This window comes from Myotis yumanensis, unplaced genomic scaffold (assembly GCF_028538775.1).
Source record: "Myotis yumanensis isolate MYYU_CA2020_CCGP unplaced genomic scaffold, mMyoYum1.0.hap1 SCAF_9, whole genome shotgun sequence".
In the NCBI taxonomy this organism is placed as follows: domain Eukaryota; kingdom Metazoa; phylum Chordata; class Mammalia; order Chiroptera; family Vespertilionidae; genus Myotis; species Myotis yumanensis.
The window spans coordinates 66206789-66224923 of NW_027223760.1; the positions used below are offsets into that span (position 1 = coordinate 66206789).

The following is an 18135-nucleotide window of genomic DNA, read 5'->3' on the forward strand; positions in this document are numbered from 1 at the left end:
AGGGCTTTGGAGTTAGAGCAGTTTAAATGTCCGCTACTAGCCAAGAAAAACGATTTTAAATATAATAATATTACCAAAACTGTACTAACATAGTATAATATCACACAAGTTGTAGGAAATATTAAAAATCTGCAAATAACAGGATTACTTCTATTATATTCTAAAATATTTTTTCCCCCTCTGGCTCTATTTTTGTTCATCAGTTTATGTTGTTCAGTATATTCCACAAATGAGTGAGATCATGTGATATTTATCTTTCTCTGACTGGCTTATTTCGCTTAGCATAATGCTCTCCAGGTCCATCCATGCTGTTGCAAATGGTAAGAGTTCCTTCTTTTTTACAGCAGCGTAGTATTCCATTGTGTAGATGTACCACAGTTTTTTAATCTACTCATCTGCTGGTGGGCACTTAGGCTGTTTCCAAATCTTAGCTATTGTAAATTGTGCTGCTATGAACATAAGGGTGCATATATCCTTTCTGATTGGTGTTTCTGGATTTCTTGGGATATATTCCCAGAAGTGGGATTACTGGGTCAAATGGGAGTTCCATTTTTAATTTTTTGAGGAAACTCCATACTGTTCTCCACAGTGGCTGCACCAGTCTGCATTCCCACCAGCAGTGCACCAGGGTTCCTTTTTCTCTGCATCCTCGCCAGCATTTGTTGTTTGTTGATTTGTTTATGATAGCCGTTCTGACAGATGTGAGATGGTATCTCATTGTCATTCTGATTTGCATCTCTCGGATGATTAGTGACTTTGAGCATGTTTTCATATGTCTCTTGGCCTTCTGTGTGTCCTCTTTCAAAAAGTGTCTATTTAGGTCCTTTGCCCACTGCTCACTGTCTCGATTTTCTTACCTATAAAATAGGAATAAGAAGACATTCCCCTGGCAGATTTATAATGAGGATTAATAATAATATATGGGCAGCTCCCAAGCACTGTGTGGTGCCCATAGTAGGTATTCAACATTGTCTCCTCTCCATTTCTGATGTGTACCTGTTTGAAAGTCTTTGCTTTTTAAACATGTATTTTTATAAAAAAATTTTTTTTAAAGGCATGTGGCTTCATTGTATGTGCTCTGTTTTTATGGCTAATTGCCTTTCCATTGCCAAGTCCTGGCTGGACATTGGATATGTCAGTAACAGGCCCACGAGGCTCATCACCACCGTCATTTTTACAAAGTCTGGCTAACCCAATCAATGATTTTCTGTTGTCATTGATGTTTCTTTCTCTTTCTCCTTCTCCCTTCCTCTCTGAAATCACTAAAAATATTTAAAAAGAAATAAAAGTCTGGCTATCAAGCAAAGCTCTCAGAGTTTACCTCATGCCTTTCCTTTCTCGAGTACCAGCGAATACCCACGTCCTCACCTGATGTCCCAGGCGCCCTTGACCTCAGCTGACCCTCCCACTCTCATTTCCAGGTTCCTCCACCTGCTCTTCCCCGTTCCGCCCAAGTCCCATTTCCTCCAAGAGGTCTGCTCAGGTAACTCCCGTTGGAATGACTGGCTCATCCTGTCTGGTTCGTTCGCTGATGCTCAAGTTATAGTTTACACTCCTGTCTCTCTCACCTGCCAGATAGGTCCACACAGCCGATGCCTGAACTGGGTGGAACCTTGACAGTCGTCTGGCTTACCTGGCCTCTTGCCCTTGCCTTTTTTACCTGGGCACCTAAAGCCCTGAGAGGAGAAAGGAGGTGCCCACAGCCCCGCAGCAAGTCACTGAGAGCTGGGGCTGCAGCCCCGGGGCCGAGACCACGCACTCCCCACAGGGCTCGGCACAGGCAGCACCAGCAGCTGTAGCCACGAGAGTTCCCATCATGGTTTGAGGTACCTTCTAGGTCAGGGGTGGGCAAACTTTTTGACTCGAGGGCCACAATGGGTTCTTAAACTGGACCGGAGGGCCGGAACAAAAGCATGGATGGAGTGTTTGTGTGAACTAATATAAATTCAAAGTAAACATCATTACATAAAAGGGTACGGTCTTTTTTTTTTTTTTAGTTTTATTCATTTCAAACTGGCTGGATCCGGCCCTCGGGCCGTAGTTTGCCCACGGCTGTTCTAGGTGCTTGCTTGTTTTCTCAAATCCTATAACAGCCCTGAAAGGCAGGTATAACGACTCCCTTTCCTGCAAGACTATCTTGAGAGTAGGAGGCGAAGAAACTTGCCCAGGTGAGCAGGTCAGATCCCGTTACAGTGGTTCTCAATCTTCCTAATGCCGCGACCCTTTAATACAGTTCCTCATGTTGTGGTGACCCCCAACCATAAAATTATTTTCGTTGCTGCTTCATAACTGTAATTTTGCTACTGTTATGAATCGTCATGTAAATATCTGATATGCTATATGTGTTTTCCGATGGTTGCGACCCACAGGTTGAGAACCGCTGCGTTAGAATGACATCCCAGCGAAGGTCTCCCCAGGCCTACGCTGTCTGTGACCTGGCTCCCCGCTTCCCCTGGGACCTCATTCCGCAACCCTGCATCATACCCAGCTACTACTCACCAAGTGTGACCTCCTCTCAGGGGGAGTCATGACAGTGTCCTGGCGATGTCAGGATCCATTGTGGTGACTCTTGGTGGCCCCAGCCTCCCAGGTCCATGGCCCCTCTCTTATAGGGACAGCCCCACCCTACCTCGGCCACTCTTTCCTGTGGCCCTGCCCTCGGTTTGTCGTTACCAGCACTGCACACCCTTTCATAATCTCAGTTCCAAGTACCCCACCCTTCTCATATCCAGTCCCCCTCCCCCCTGGTAGTCTGACATAAATTGTTCTTCACCCTCACATCTCCATTCCTGTTCCTGCCACCTTTTACAGGCCCTCACCCGATCGAATGTGAGCTCCGTGAGGGCCAGGACTCGGACCTGTTCTTTCTGCCTCCAGCAGCTGAACTGGGGGACTAGTGGTTCATTCCCTTTGTTTCACAGATGGGAAACCGAAAGATAGGAGTGAGCACTGGATAAGGCTCAATGAGTGGCTGGCTCTCTAAAACTGTGTTCTTCATCTTTGTCTCCACTCTCCCTGTTCTGTCTCCACATTAGCAGCAGCCACACTGCAAACGCATCCCTGGTTTCTGGCCTGCTTCCTCATCAGAATGTCAGCTCTGTGGGCGGTGGGGAACATTGTCTTTTTCCTCCTGTATTTCCTGCATCGAGAACAGCCTGGCACATAGTAGGTGCATGACAAATGTTTGCTGAGTGAGCGGAGGTTAAGTGGGCCGGTGGGACCGAGGACTGGCTGGCTCCCGAGGGTGTTCTTGTCCACCACCTGGTGGTTTTCAAATGCCGGAGTGCAGGGAGTCCTGGAGCTTGGGACGTGCCGAGACTTGCTGATGCGATCCCTGGACCAGCTGCTGCCCAGCAGAGGACGACCCTCCCTGCAGAGGTCTCCTCATCACCTCGATGCAGCGAAGCCATGGTGAAGCCCAGAGGAGAGGCTGGAGCCTGCTCTCGGGCCTCCCTAACGCTCCAGCATGGCCCTACCTTTGCCAGCACACGCACCCTTTCTTTCTGTCCCCCTGCCTAAGGCTTTCTTCTTGTTCTCTTTGGTTCAAGGATGTGTTCTGACCTCTTGTTTCACATGTTCTTCTTGTCTCAATTCATTGCCACAGCAGGCTTGTCTTGTTTTCCCAGCAGTGAGAGCCTCTGCAGAATTCTGAACACAGAGGCGAGGGGAGGAGTTGAGGCCTGTTTAGCACAGAGGTCTGGATCCTTCCAGAGCAGAGGGCTCTCCCTGTGCCAGGCTGAGCTGTTTGTGAGGCCTTGTCGCCTCGTCCTCTACTGTTTGAGGATCACCATGCTCTGGCGTGCGGGGGGGGGGGGGGGGGGGGGGGGGCGGGCAAAGTGCTGTGGTTGTTTCTTAGCTGGGCCTTCTGGGAGTTCAAGTCTGGGTGATGGAACGTGGCTGGGCCTGGGTCCCAGCATCGCTGCTCTCAGCCTTGCTAGGTGACTCCACTGTGTTACTTGGGGTGATTCCACCCTGGCTCCAATATCTGAGAGAAGAAGGGAATGAATATTGGCCTTTTGTTTGTTTTTCCTTTTGTTTGCTTTTAAAGCTTTATATTCTGTGGCCCCCAAACTAGGGCTGAACCCTGGGCTCCTGAGCCAGCCTCCGGGGAGTCAGTTAGCTGACTTTCTCTTTCCTTTTCTGTAAAATGGCCCAACAACGCCTGCCTTACTTTGCTCAGCCCACAGGGTCGGGGTCGTTGTAAGATTCAGAATAGTAATTGTGAAGAGAGGTCAAGTGTAAAGGTCATGTGAAAATAAATTCTTCAGTCAGGTTTTGGTCTTTGCAGTGTCCTTGTGAGGAAGGCAGGATAAGCATGGTCATAATAAACACCAGCAGTCTGCTGTTGATACTGCGCGCCAGAGAACAGAGGGTTTTGATTTAACGTGGTAACTGATGCTTCCGATTCCCGACTCCTTCCCGCAGGGCCTGAAGAAGACGTGCGTGACCATGGACCAGGAACGCCCACGCTCCGATCTCAGCATAAACAGCAGAAACAACCTCCGCAAGGTTTTGCATCTTGAGTTTCTCTACAAGGAGAACAAGGTACGTGCTTGTAACGTGTGGCGTGATGTTCTGGAACTGAGTTTGGCGATGTCAAAGCAGGCAGGGGCCCTGCCAGGCCGGCAGAGGTGGGCAGCAGGAGGCGGGCACACCTGCGGTCAGGGAGAAACAGACCCAGCCGAGTGCTGCCGAGTCCCAACTGTGAGTCAGGTCCAGCCCCAGCCAGGCCCAGGCTGCCCCACGGGGGTACTGCACATGGCCAGCCAGGAGGCTCCTTTTGAACCCGAATCTGTAACAGTTATTCCCTGTGCTCCCTCCTCCCCCTGAGGTTATTTTTAGTCAGACTTTACTCAAGAACATAGTATTCAGTTTTACTAAAATTTTCCATTCCCTGCCTGCCTAAGGGTATCCTTCTTCAGTTCTGAGTAATACCTGCTCTTTAATTCAGGCAAAGGGAGACTTGGGTTCAGCCTCCAGGGGCATTGGAGTTGAGAATGGGTGGGGGTGGGTGGGACTTCCCCGAATCCCTGGCCTCCCCACCCCCACCCCCTTACCAGCTCTCCTGGCACCTGTCCTTGCTGTGCTTGTCAAGGTTATGCGAGAGTGTGTGTGGCTGTTCAGTTAGTATCTGCCTCCCCTACCACCTTGAGCAGCAGGAGGCCAGAGATGGCATCTGTTTTGGTCACTGTTGTATCCCCATACTTACCATGCTGCCTGATGACGTAGTGAGTAGTCAGTATGCATTTCTGAGCTATATGACTGACTGACTGAATAAATGAATGAATGGTTGGATGGATGAATGAAGCTGCCCTTCTGACTTAATTGCTCTTTCTGTTATGAAGACAGAATCTTCTAACTGGATTGAAGAATGGTCTCTCCTGCAGATGTTGCCTCGGGGTAGGGCACAGTATCACATTTGGAAAGAACCTAATGACCGTGTAGGTTAGCATTTATTGCAATTTTAAAAAGGCTGTACAATGACATCACCTGCAGAGGTTTCATGGAAAACAAAGGATGGAGCAGTCCTGTTTGAAACAGAAATGAAAAGATCCTGCCCTCCTGGCCTCCTGGGCAGCCCTTCAGGGACGAGCTAAGCAGCTTTTAAACCACCGATGGGACAGGAGACGGGAGCCAGAGTAAAGCGGCTTGTCCAGGTCTCAGTATTTCCCCATTAGGAGCCGGCAAGAACCAGATCCTCCGCTTCCCAGTCCTATCCCAGTAATGGCTGTCAAGCTTCCTTTAACTGTAACCCTTTTCTCAAATGAAATCTGAGCAGTTGGGTTGGGATGGGTCTGGGGCACCCCCCAGCCCTCCGAGGCTGTTTCTGAGACCCCCAGGGGAACCTCAGAACCACCCTTGTGCACATACCTCGCAGCCCAGGGAGGAACTGGGCCGGGTTTCCCTCCATAAAGTGAAGGAAATCCAAGCAAACCTATAAACCACCAGAGATGGGTAGCAGGAGGTGGGCCACCCACGGGACCGCTCAGGCGGCCGAAGGAGGAGAAAGGGCAGTGGCAGCCAGGAAGTCCTGGCAGAGGCTCAGGAAGGACAACGAATAGATGCCCCTCGTCCCCGAGCCCTGGGGTGACCCTCGGGCCCCTCCATGTCCTGCATGCAGTCAGCTAAAGTTCTGCAGAAAGAAGATTAGTGACCAGATCTCCAGACCCCTCATTGGCTGCATAAGGCAGAGAGTGGACTGTACATTTTAGAAAGGTTTTTCCACAGAGAGTGAGACAGTTAACCAGAAAATTCAGTGAACCGTCCGAGGCAGTGGGGTTTTTCATGTAAATGCCTCTCTACCCAGTTTTCTAGACATCTTTGCCACTCGAGTTATTTTTATCTCTTTACTATACTATAGTCTCCCTAAGGCAACTGTTGTTTAAAGGTATTTGAGATCTTTTCATTAGATCTTGATACATACCCTGATTCTATGATTTATATAGTGGTCATTAGCTATTAAACAATTAATTGGAGCTTAAAATGCTTACTAATTATCTGTTGCATAATGACATTGACATTCACACAAAGCCAGCACGATTCCAGGGAAGCCCTGCAATTTAATGTTAATCCCAGGAGCTTGTCTGTTCCTATTAAGTATATGATAGATAAAAATGCCTGTGTAGAATTGAGGCGTTGAGAAATGGTGTCTAGATTCATATAATGGCTGTGTTTCTTATGAGCAAAGTGATATGAAAAGCCATAAAGTATAATTCAGGTAATCAGGGCCCTAAATCTCCTGTATTGAAAGAAAAAACAAGGAGGCTGAAATAAACTAAAATATATATCTTCCTCCTGACTCGCTTCCTTGTAAGTTTTATTTAGATTTAGATAAATATATCTTTGGGGTCTCATAATAAAAAGAAAATCCATCTCTGACTTTGACTGCCTGATCACCCTGTGGAATTTGGTCCCAGCCCATTTGGCTGTGGGTCTTGGTCCCAGAGTTCTGCTGCGTAGATCAGGGGAGTAAGAAGGGGCGGGACTGGATGTGCCCAAGGGTTCCCTCTGTGCCAGGCTCTCCTCAGGTGCTTTACTGCTCTGGTTGCAAAATGCCCCACCGAGCGCCCCATGTCTGGCTGCACTTCCCAAGGGCTTGGTTTCCTGGCAAGTGGCGTGGGGACTGACACAGTTACCTGGCCTGGTCCCTGAGGCCAGCCTGCGGATCACTGCTTGGATAGCTGTCTGTCCACATTACGTAGGAGAATTTGAAAAGAAATCAGGGCTCCAATCTTTGCGATTTAAGACTCAGTGGGGCCTAGGAATATGTATTTTTAAAAGATGTCCTACGGTAATATTTGGTACAGTCAGGGTTAGGGAATACTGATTTTATTGATTTCCACAACCAACTACTGAAGAGTTTCATTGATCTTTTTCCTTTTTTTAAGGTTGGAGTGTAAACCGAGTCAATCCTGAGGGCCTCTGTATGCTCTTTGCAGTAACCTGCTGCGTTCTCCAGTGCCCAGTGTCAGATGCAGGGGATATGAACTAAGAGCATATCCAGATCCTAAATGTTTACAAACTTTGGAGTTAGCAATTCCTAAAGGCTTAATTTTTTAAATGAAAGGGTATATATTTTATAAAGTTATCCTTAGGAGAAAAAGACAAGATGAAATTTAAATCGAAATTCAATTGTCTGTCTTATGCAATGGAGGCTAGCTCTTTTAGGATAGAGATTTTTGTCTTCATCTGTCATAATCTATTTCGTCACATATAATAATAGGCAGTTGGGAAAGAATGCACAACTGAGAAGTTGACAAATTTATGTGAAAGAATTAGAATAGCCATCTTTGCTACCATTCTCCTGAAGCTGTACATGCAATTAATGATATGTTTTTCTTCCACTGATAGGCAAAGGAAAATCCTCTGAAAACAAGCCTTGAACTCATTACCAGATACTTTCTGGATCACTTTGGAAATACTGCTAACAGCTTCACTCAAGAAACACCAATGCCTGCACTCTCACTTCCAAAGAAAAGTAACAAATTGCCGTTGAGATGCTCAGAGGCCACACTGGTAAATATATATGACCTTGCAGATGAAGATGCAGCATGGAGAACATCACTATCAGAAACGAGCAAAGCCAGGTACCTTCTCTGTTTACACTGTGGGTGACCTCCTGTTGCTCCTGTAACCAACTACTCTAAACTCAGTTCTCCAGAGAAACAACCAGTAGGAACCAAGAGGGTGTGTGTGTGTGTGTGTGTGTGTGTGTGTAAAGAGATTTATTTTTAGCTCGTGATTGTGGGGGTGGGCAAGTCTGAAATCTGTAGGGCATGTTGGCAACTCAGGCAGGATTTCTGTGTTACAGTCTCAAGGCAGAATTACTTCTTCTCTGGGAATCTCAGTTTTTGCTCTTAAGGTTTCAACGGATTGAGTGAAGCCCACCCATATTACCTAGGCAGTCTCCTTTGCTTTACATCAACTGATTGTAGATGTTAATCACGTCTAAAAAATACCTTCATGGAAATACGTAGGCTAGTATTTGACCAAACAACCGGGCACCACAGCCTAGCCAAATTGACATAAAATTTGACATATAAAAATATCATGTGGTCTCTTCAATCAACACGAATGGTTATCTTCCAGTCCTGGAGGTCAGAAGTCCAGAATTGGTCTCACTGGTTAATGGCATGATGTCGGGCTTGTTCCTTCTCTAGAGTCTCAGGGGACAATCTGCTTCCTCTCCCCTTTCAACTTCACATGGCCCCCTGCAGTCCTTGGCTTTTACCATTTACTCTGTCTTTTGGGTAGATCACTCCAACCCCTCTCTGTCACCATACCTCCCGCTGCTGACTCTGGCCCTCCTGTCTCCCTCTACTGACGACCCTTGTGATTGTATTGGGTGCGCCCAGGTAACCAAGGGTAATCTCCCCACCTTGAGATCTTTAATGTCATCACGCCTTTTCCATATAAGGTAATATATTCACAGGCTCCGGGGTCAGGACCTCTCTGGGGGTGTGTGCCTTCTGCACTCTGTGCTGTTAAAATCCCTGTCACGGAGCATTGGCGCTTTCCTCCAGAGGTCGTGGGAATGACCACTTTGTGATGGAGGATGTGTATGATTTAAAAGTTCAAATTCAGGATTCAGAGGGTTTTGTTAACAACTTCTTAAAATACAACTGAACACTGGAGATATGGGAAAATCTGAAAAATAAGGCCTTTAGGAACTCTTAGGAAGAAAATGAACTGGCATTCTTTTAAAATTTATTTTATAATCCTCATCCGAGGATATGATTTTGTTGATTTTAGAGAGAGGAAGGGAGGGAGGAAGGGAAGGGGTGGGGAGAGGGAGAGGGAGGGAGAGAGACAGGGAAAGAGAGAGAGAAAGAAACATGGATGTGAGAGAAACATTGATCGGTTGCCTCTGGTACTTGCCCAACTGGGGATTGAACCTGCAACCTTTTTGGAGCCTGAGACAATGCTCTAACCAACTCAGCCACCTGGCCAAGGTGAATTGGCATTCTTGATTAAACCTCTATTATTTGGAAAACGGCCCTGTTATGTTGTAGCGTTAACACTCTGGTGTAGTCTCTGAGGGTGAGTCCCACTTCCTGGAATGGGTGCCTTCTTCCAGGGCTTTCCACAGGGGAGCCAAAGCGGAGGGTGTGGGTCTCCAGCTGCCAAAAGGTGAGGACCATTAAACAATTACCACAAGGCTCAGAGCTGAAGGTTAACGAGGGTGGAGTGAAGCAGGTTCCTCCTCCGCAGACACTCCCAGCCTGGCTGGCCAAGGAAATACTTCTGAAATGATAAAATACCGCAGTGCAATAGTTGAAGCTGTTCCATCCGTTGCCCAAGCTCACACCTGGGAGCTATCCTCAGCTCTGCTTTGCCTGTGAGTTCTGCAGCTTTGAGTCCCACTGAGGTAAGCTCTTTCCTGCTTTCTCTGCAAGACCAGGCTCTCCTCTGGTCCCCAGGACTCTAGCGATCTCCTCGAATCCCCCGACCCGAGACTGAGCTTCCCACAGAACGTCTGCCCTGCCGCTCCACTGCCGAAAGGCCTGCAGACGTTTCCTGTAGCTTTAGGATAAAATCCAAACTCCTCAGGATAACTTGCAAAACGCGTTCTGTGGTCAGGACCCACGACTCACCTGGGCAGCTCTCCAGCTGTACCCTCTACTGGTTGCCGGTCGGCCTCCCAGCCTGCCTTTCTTTCAGGCTCAGCTGCTGCCTTTCCCGGAGGCCCTCTGGGTCTCCCCAGGCTGGTTCCAAATCCTTCCTCTGCTTGACATGCCCCCATCATAACACACGTGACCGCCTCTCATGTGGACCTACTTGGTAAGCAGCTTGGCACTGCAGGTGCCAGTGCCCCTCTATGCCAGTCCCTGGGAGAAAACCGCACAGCCTGTGTCAGGTGCTGGCGCTGAGGGATAACAGGCCGGATTCCTCTACCTGGTCTGTCTCCTCCCCATTCCCGTTCTTTCTCCTTGCTGCTCTCACTTTCTCACCCTCTTGTTTTTTTTTCTCCTGTTGTCTTTCTCTCTCTCTCGTACCCCTTTTCTCTTTCAGCCAAGCTACCCAGAAAATGAAGCCGTTGGCATGCCTAACCTTACTGAACCTTAGCTGCCTGTCGGGGAGGCCAGGTTTGCCACAGCCTCTGTCCTCCACTCCATGGCGTGCAGTAACACGGCTCCCCATGTCCCATGATCGTATGCAGGGCTGCACTTTTCCTTCATCTTGGATCTGGAATAAGGATGCTCGTGATAGTAGAGGGTATAAATAGTCGAGGAATCCTATCGTGGATCGTCAACTCTGATTTTGTTTCTTGTTCCCTGGTCTCATTTCGTAGGCCAGACTTGCCCTGACACGAAAGTGATTTCTATTTCTTACCTTTACCAATGACGCACTGGCTGGCTAGGAATCACCGCAGATTGTGAAGGGCTTGCTATGAGTGCCTGTTGAACGTGGATTTTGTTTTTGTGGTTAGTGTTCCTTTTGGAGAGTCTGTTTTAATGGAAATATTCCTTTTTTGCAGACACGACCATCTTGATGGGGATATACTTGGCAATTTTGTATCATCCAAAAGGCCCCCCCACAAAAGTAAGCCGGTGCCGACTGTCCCGGCCGAGAGCCCCGCTGTGGCCCCTGTGTGGGAGAAGAAAGACAGACTCCAGCCGTCAGAGCCTTCCTTGGACACAAAGAGGGTGGGAGAGAAGTTCAGGACCAAGTCTGGCCTAATTGTCCGAGACCTGATGGCCGGGCCCACCGCCAGCTGCCCACAGGTGGTTGCTCCGTCCTGTTTTGTGAGAGTGGAAAGTGTGAGCCTGCCTGGGAGTATGTGGGGGAACCCCATAAGGCAGCCCAGGAAAAGGGAATGGAAGCACTCCTCTGCTGTGTTCTCCCCGGCAACTTGCTTACATGATTGCCAGCGGCGGGGAATACCGAGGGTGCCCTGCCTGGTTCCTCTAAGGACCAGCAGCGCTTACATCACCACTGCAATGTCAGCACCGTGGACACAGCAAGCCATTCGTATTATTATTATTATGAAAACGGTTAGGGTGTGGTGACCCCCATGGGTGGCGGGCCATGCTTAGAACTGGCGGAGCATTGAACACCAGGGTCCTGCTGTTCATGGCGGTCTAATCTTCTCGTCTGTGCCATTGAGACCCCCTCCTGGCAGGGATGAGGGTGACGACGGATCTGCTTTACCACCCAGAGGTTGCCGCGAACTTGTCCTTTCATTGGCTGTTCTGTGTGCTTTTGCCCTGGGGTATCTGAGTCCTGTGGAGGATGGGTTGTTGTAGAATCTCCTCAAGTTTTCTGGAAGGTGTTTTGTAGGCCATTGAGATTCTGGGCCATACTTCTGGGTTGCCCAAGAGAAAAGAGCAAGACTTGGTAGTATTTCATCTGTTCTCATAGTTACCAGTCAGCTCTGCACTGACGAAGGATGAGTAAGAGGCTGAGTTCCCTCCCTTGGCCAGTTTGGGTCTCGGTGGGAATGGTGACTCACGTTTTCCGTGCCCTGTGGCAGGGGATGCCCTGGTGGCGTTTGGAGGAGGTCTCTAGTAATTTCCGCTAGGCGAGAACACGACAGAATTAGCTCCTCTTATTCCAGTACAGCCTTTCCCGTTTGGCTCAGGATCATTTTTGGAAATGCTACGAGGGCCATGAAAAGCCCGGCAGGTATATTTTGGTCCCCTAGGTTGGTAACGTGACTTAACATTTCGTCAGTTAATCATGGACGGTAAGAAAGGACATACCAGTTGACTCCTTTGGAATTCCTTCATTTCAAAAATGATGGAAATTGGAGCCTGCTAGGTCTAGGTCACTGAGCGGGAGCTCTGTGGACACCAGAGGTGAAAGAAGAGTGGCCTCTGCCACTCCTGGTCTCCTGGCAGGAGGGGTAAGGCCAGCAGTGAAGCCGCACACGGAAGCTGGTGTTTGCGAACCGCTGTGCCGGGGCTGGCTCTGTGCTGGTGCCTTCCGCAGGGCTCTCCTTCAGCCCTCACACCATCCGGGGGGGACAGGCACTCCAGGTCCCCAGTCCCTCCTCCACAGCCTTGGGCCAAGTGTGTTCTGGAATTCAGAACTCGTTTTCCAGAAGAGAAACGCAGTGCATGAACCACATATTGTAACGCCTGCAGTTATGTGGTAGGCGGTGTTTGCAGAACACAAACATTAACGTGTCTGCCACTCAACTCTTAAAAAAGACTAAGCAACCTCAAAGCAGTTAAAAAGAATTTGATTCCACAAGAAATTTTTGTTTGGGGATTTAGAAATCACAGGCAGTGATTATGGACAGGTTGCCTTACAGGGGAGGGAAGTGAGGGGCAGAGAAGTTCAGTGGCTTGCCGCAGGGGACACTGCCCACGGTGACACAGGAACTAGAACCCAGGCCTGACCCTGGAGCCATGCGTTTACCGTCTGAACCTGCTCCCTCGGCCCTCTCTCGGGGTTCACGCAGGTGGGGTGCAGTGAACGCTTTACAGAAGCGAGGCCTTTGGGACTTGGGGATGGAATGGGCTTTCCTGGGGGAGGGAACATCAACGGCAAATGCTTGAAGTGGGATCAGTACGTCCCACTTGTCTTGCAGGGACCTCACTGTGTTTGTCCTTGTCCCTTTCAGGACTCCCTCCGCAAGCGCTCCCTGCGGCGGCCCCTGGCCCTGAGCGGCGTGGCCCAGCCCCAGGAGGAGGAGGAGGGCCGGAGAGCCCCCGAGCTGCCCACCCGCACCCCAGCCTGCCCTGCCCCACAGGAGGGCCTGGCTCCCAGCACCTGCCCCACCTCCAGGAGCCCCCTGGGCCAGCTCAGTGAGCCCCCCGCAGAGAAGCACAGGCCCCCAACCGGTACCCCTCCCCACTTGCCCAGCCCAGGGCTGCTCCAGGTCAGCGGCCGGTGGAGAGGACTTTCCGAGGACAGCCCAGCTGCCGACGGTGGCCCGGAGGCCGACGGGACGCCCTTGAAGTTCTCCTTGCCAGGAGGGAGTGCCAGGGCGACCCAGGAGAGGCTGGAAAGAACATTTAAGAGGCAGGGCAACCAGTGCCTGCCCCTCAGGTGAGCTTGCTGTGCCCGGTGATGCAGCCTCCTAGAGAACCGTCGGGCCCCCTGGCTCCTTGGGCTCGCCAGGTGCGGCTGTCAAGGAGGGAAGGTGACTGTGGCCACCCTGTGGGGAGACAGCAGCCTAGAGAGCACACACAGGACCCCGGGGGGAGGCAGCTTTGGCCTCTCGTACTTCCCACGACCACGAAGGTTTCAGCAGACGATCCCACACACCTGACAACACGCTCAGGCTCGGGTGGCACAGATGCTTTCTGTGGGCGGCTAAGGAAGGGGGATGATCAGCTCCCACAGGGCTCCCGTGGGGCCATTTTTAAACCCCATTCTTGCCCGGCTGGTGAGGCTCAGTGGTTGAGCATCAATCTATGAACCAGGAGGTCACAGTTGGATTCCCAGTCAGAGCACATGCCCGGGTTGCGGGCTCAATCTCCAGTGGTAGGCATGCAGGAGGCAGCCGATCAGTGATTCTCATTATTAATGTTTTTATCTTTCTCTCCCTCTCCCTTTCTCTCTGAAATTATATATATAAAACCCCGTCTTTATTCTTGCACAGCAGACCTGGGTGATCCCTACAGTGGTTGATTTTGAATGTTAAACCATCCTACATTTCTGGTATAAATCCACTTGGCTATAACATATGATCTTTTTATGTATCATTGGGTTCAGTTTATTAATATTTTGTGTAGGGTTTTGTAAAGGAGAATTTGGTTAATTTCCTTTCTGGCAATTCATTCGTCAGAGTCTGGTGTTTAGGATAAGCTGGAAGTCATCCCTCTTTTTTCCATTCTCCTAAAGAGAGAGTGGTTATTTCTTCCTTAAATATTTAGGAGAATTAACTAGCCTTCTGAGCATTGAGTTTAAATTATGGATTTAATTGAAAAAAAGTAAATTCAGATTGTCTTATTTTTTCATGTATCAATTTTGCAAGTTGTATTTTTTCCAAGGAGTTTTACCACTTGTTTTAAATGTATTGGCATAAAACTGTATGAATATAATGTCCTCTTATAATCACTTAAAGTCTGTACGGGTTGAATCCCCGATACTGGTAATTTGGGTTTTCCCTATTTTTTACCCATCTTACTAGGGGCTTATCAATTGTGTACTATTTCAAAGAGTTAACTTGCGGTTTTGTATATTTGTTTTCTGTTTCATTGATTTCCACTCTTAACTGTTATTCTTTCTTTCTTTCTACTTTCTTGGAGTTTAACTTGCCATTATTTCCTATTTTATTGATATGGATCTTAAATCATTGATTTTCAGCTTCTTTGGTACTATCTTTTAAGGGTACAAATTTCCTTCTAAGCAATGCTTTGTCTGTATCCTGTGTGTTGATAGGTTACATGTTAATACAATTCAGTTAAAATATTTTCTAATTTCCATTGTGATTTCTTCTTTGAACCCATGGGTTATTTGGGCATATATTGATTAATTCAAAACATTTCGGGTATTTTTCTGGTTATCTCTTTGGTTGATGGCTGACATTTCCATTTTGGTCATATCTACTCTGTATGATTTCAGTCCTTTGATATTTGTTGAGATTTCTTTATAGTCCATACATATGTAAAGCTTGTCTCTTATACACAGCATATACTTGGAGTTTTAATCCAGTCCTGTTCTTTAGTAGTAACTCCCTTGGTTTTGGAGAAACATGATTTCAGACCCTGAGTTTCTAGAGTTATGTTCTCAAAAAGACCCTGTCAATTCACAGAAATAACCATTTATTCAATTAATTTATTCAACAACTCTTTAGTCAGTGCTGTAGCATGTTATAACGGCTTGTACTAGCTCAGAGAGCTAATTGTTAGCATTTCTTCCCGACTGTGTTCAGTGACATCGGGGTGGTAGCTTGAGATTGGCCATGTAGGAATGTTTACACTGTGAAAATTGGCAAATGCTGCCAGTCAGCCTTCCCCTTCTTTGAGAATCAGTTGTTCACGTCTACCAGCACCCCATCTGTGATGGCCTACTGTGTGCCAGTCACAGCCCTAGCCACTGGGGGTCTGTGTGAACGGAGCAGACCAAGTCCCTGCCCTCTTGGAGCTTATAGTTCTGGTGGGGAGACAGCCCAGAGCAATAGCCACATAAGTAAATATATAACATAGCAGAGTGCTATGGGGGAGAATCAATCCAGGAAGAACGAGAGGCGCCTTGGCTTTGGGGCTGCTGTTGTACAAAAAGGTTGTCAGGGAAAACCTTTATGAGAAGGTGACACTTGAGAGGAGACCAGAAGGCAAGTGGAACCAGCCTTTTGATCCCTGGGAGCAAATGCAAAGAGAGAATAGCCATGCTTCTTCCAGAGGAGTGGATGGGGAGAGGAGTGGGAGGGACGGGGAGAGGCCTTGGGGCTCCGAAAGGCCTGGCTTCTCCTCTGGGAGGTTCTGGAACCTCTGGAGGCTGAGCAAAGCCATGCCTGGTTCCACTCGTGGTCCCATTTCCATAGGACCCTGGGCTGCTGGGCGGCGAGGGTGGAGGCAGGGAGACTGGCCAGGAGGCAGTTGAAGAGTCTAGAGGAGAGCTGATGGCGGCCTGAATGAGAGGTGGCAGTGAAGGTGGTGGGACATGGACTGGATTGTATATAACACACACACACAGACACACATAGACACACACAGATATACACAGGCACATACACACGCACACAGATATACACACAGACACACACACGCACGCGCGCTCGCATCACAGTGAACAGGATTTGCCTGTGGGTTCGAGGTGCTATATTAGAGAACACCAGGAGGCAAGGATGACCCCTGTGTTTTTGCTGAACAACCACAAGAAGGGGTTTCTGTTCCCTGAAAGTGGAAGACTGTGGGAGAAGCAGGTTAAGGCCATGGTCACTGAGCCACAATCCAGATCCCTCTGGGCCATGATACTTCTATCAGCAGCAGTGTTTCTTTGTTTGCTGGCCTCCTTGTGGCCCGTGGGTCAGGGGCCATGTGCCTGGGGCCACAAATGTGAGCAGCAAGCTGTCCGTGGTTCTCATTTCAGGCCCCGTTGCTCAGTCGTTACAGGACAATTCTCTTCTGGCCTTGGTTGTACTGAAGCTGGGAAGAGGACTATTACTAGAGCCCAAATTAATAGAACTGCTTACAGCTCTTCTCTGATGACAGTAAAAGCAACTCCCGGGCTGGCCTTGAAGTCGAGCACGCACCTCTGTGATCGCAGGTTGAGTTCCGCCTTGGTCAGATCTCGGCCCTCTCTGGGCCTCTGTGCTCCTGTCATAAGTGGAGGGGTTGGTGGGTGCTCAATAGGGGCTTCTCCGTCTCTGACACTCCCCACCCTCCATTCTAGATGTGACCTTGGGCGTGTCCAGACCAAACCTCCCCTCTGTGAGCCAAGAATCACATCTCTTCTTGACCTCGGAGGTTCATCTTCTGTGAAGGATGAGCATATACCTCGTGCCTTTGGAGTCCCCCAAACTGTGGGCTCTGAGTTCCCGTAGGTGTGTAGTGATGACCTAGGATTCAGGAGCCTGGAGTCGCCCGAGCATGAGGGGCTGTGGCTGGAGGCCTGGTGATTGCCGTGCCCGGCTGCAGGTCTGAGCTGGAGGCGGCTGGCTGCTGCATGGTTAAGCTGCCACCTCAACCCGTTTACCTATTACTTACTGAGTGGATTCTGTCTTCGGGCAGGTCCCTGAGAGTGGTGGTTCTTAAACTGTGATCCCTGGACCAGCAGCACCTGCATCCCCTGGGAACCTGGGAGAAACACCACCTGTGTGGCCTGAATCGGTACTTTGGGGGGAAGCCCCACAGGCATTTAACAAGCCCTGCTGCAGTGGAGGGTTGGGAACCCGGGCCCTGAAGCCAAGCCTGAGACCGAGGGTCAGGTGCATGTAATCTACGGGGGACCTGCGCTCAGTGAGGGGAGCAGGACAGGCCGGTCTCAGGAAGGACCCACAGGGAGAGAAGAGTGGGAATTGACCCTGAGCTGGTCCCACCTTTAAGCCAGGAGTAAGCTTTTTTTTCCTTCCTGTCAGTTATTGGCTATGGGTTGTCCATGCTGCGGTGGGGCGGGCAGTGTGGCTCTTCCTGGGTGAGTTTGGCAAAGGGCAGTTCTCTGGAGAAGGGTGCTGTGAGCCATTAGCAGCCAACACAGACAGCAGCTGGGATGGGTGTGCCTAGTCAGGGGCATCTGGTCGGGGCACCAGTGTCCTCTGCACTCACCCAGCTCCCAGGGCCGTGATATAGAGAGACCAGCTGCGAAGCCTACTTGTGACATCACTCTGGTGCATGGGGTGCCCTAGTGAGGCAGCCACACGTGGAGGTACAGGCGAGGGGACAGGCCCTCAGACAGCCCCTCCCATCATGACCCCAGAGACCTCACTGCCATTGGCTTCAGGCAGGGCACTGTCCTGCTGGAGCTGTTAGGCAGGAGGTGCCTCTTGACACTCTTCTTGGTCCCCAGACCCAGCACTGGGAATGGGTGAGACCACTCTCTGCCTCAGGCCCATGGCCCATGTGAGGCTCTGTAACTGGGTGCTAGATTGTGGCCCTCACAGGGGATGGAAGACTGGGGAGCAGTTAAGGGGGAGCTTTGACCGGGCAGGAGGCCCAGACCTTGCAGAGGCCGTGTATAACGCAGAGACTTCGTGGTGACCCCGCAGCCTCAGTGAGCAGTGGCTGTGATAACCTGCAC

General features: G+C 49.6%; 1 protein-coding gene across 1 annotated transcript in view; it reads left to right on the plus strand.

Moving 5' to 3' along the window:
• MINDY4 (MINDY lysine 48 deubiquitinase 4) overlaps positions 1 to 18135 on the plus strand; it is an 88940-nt gene that overhangs the window by 1072 nt on the left and 69733 nt on the right. The window contains exons 2-5 of the mRNA XM_070424521.1: positions 4426 to 4545; positions 7852 to 8087; positions 10979 to 11225; positions 13070 to 13497. Of these exons, the coding sequence (XP_070280622.1) occupies positions 4426 to 4545; positions 7852 to 8087; positions 10979 to 11225; positions 13070 to 13497 (1031 nt within the window). The remainder of the gene's footprint in view (positions 1 to 4425; positions 4546 to 7851; positions 8088 to 10978; positions 11226 to 13069; positions 13498 to 18135) is intronic.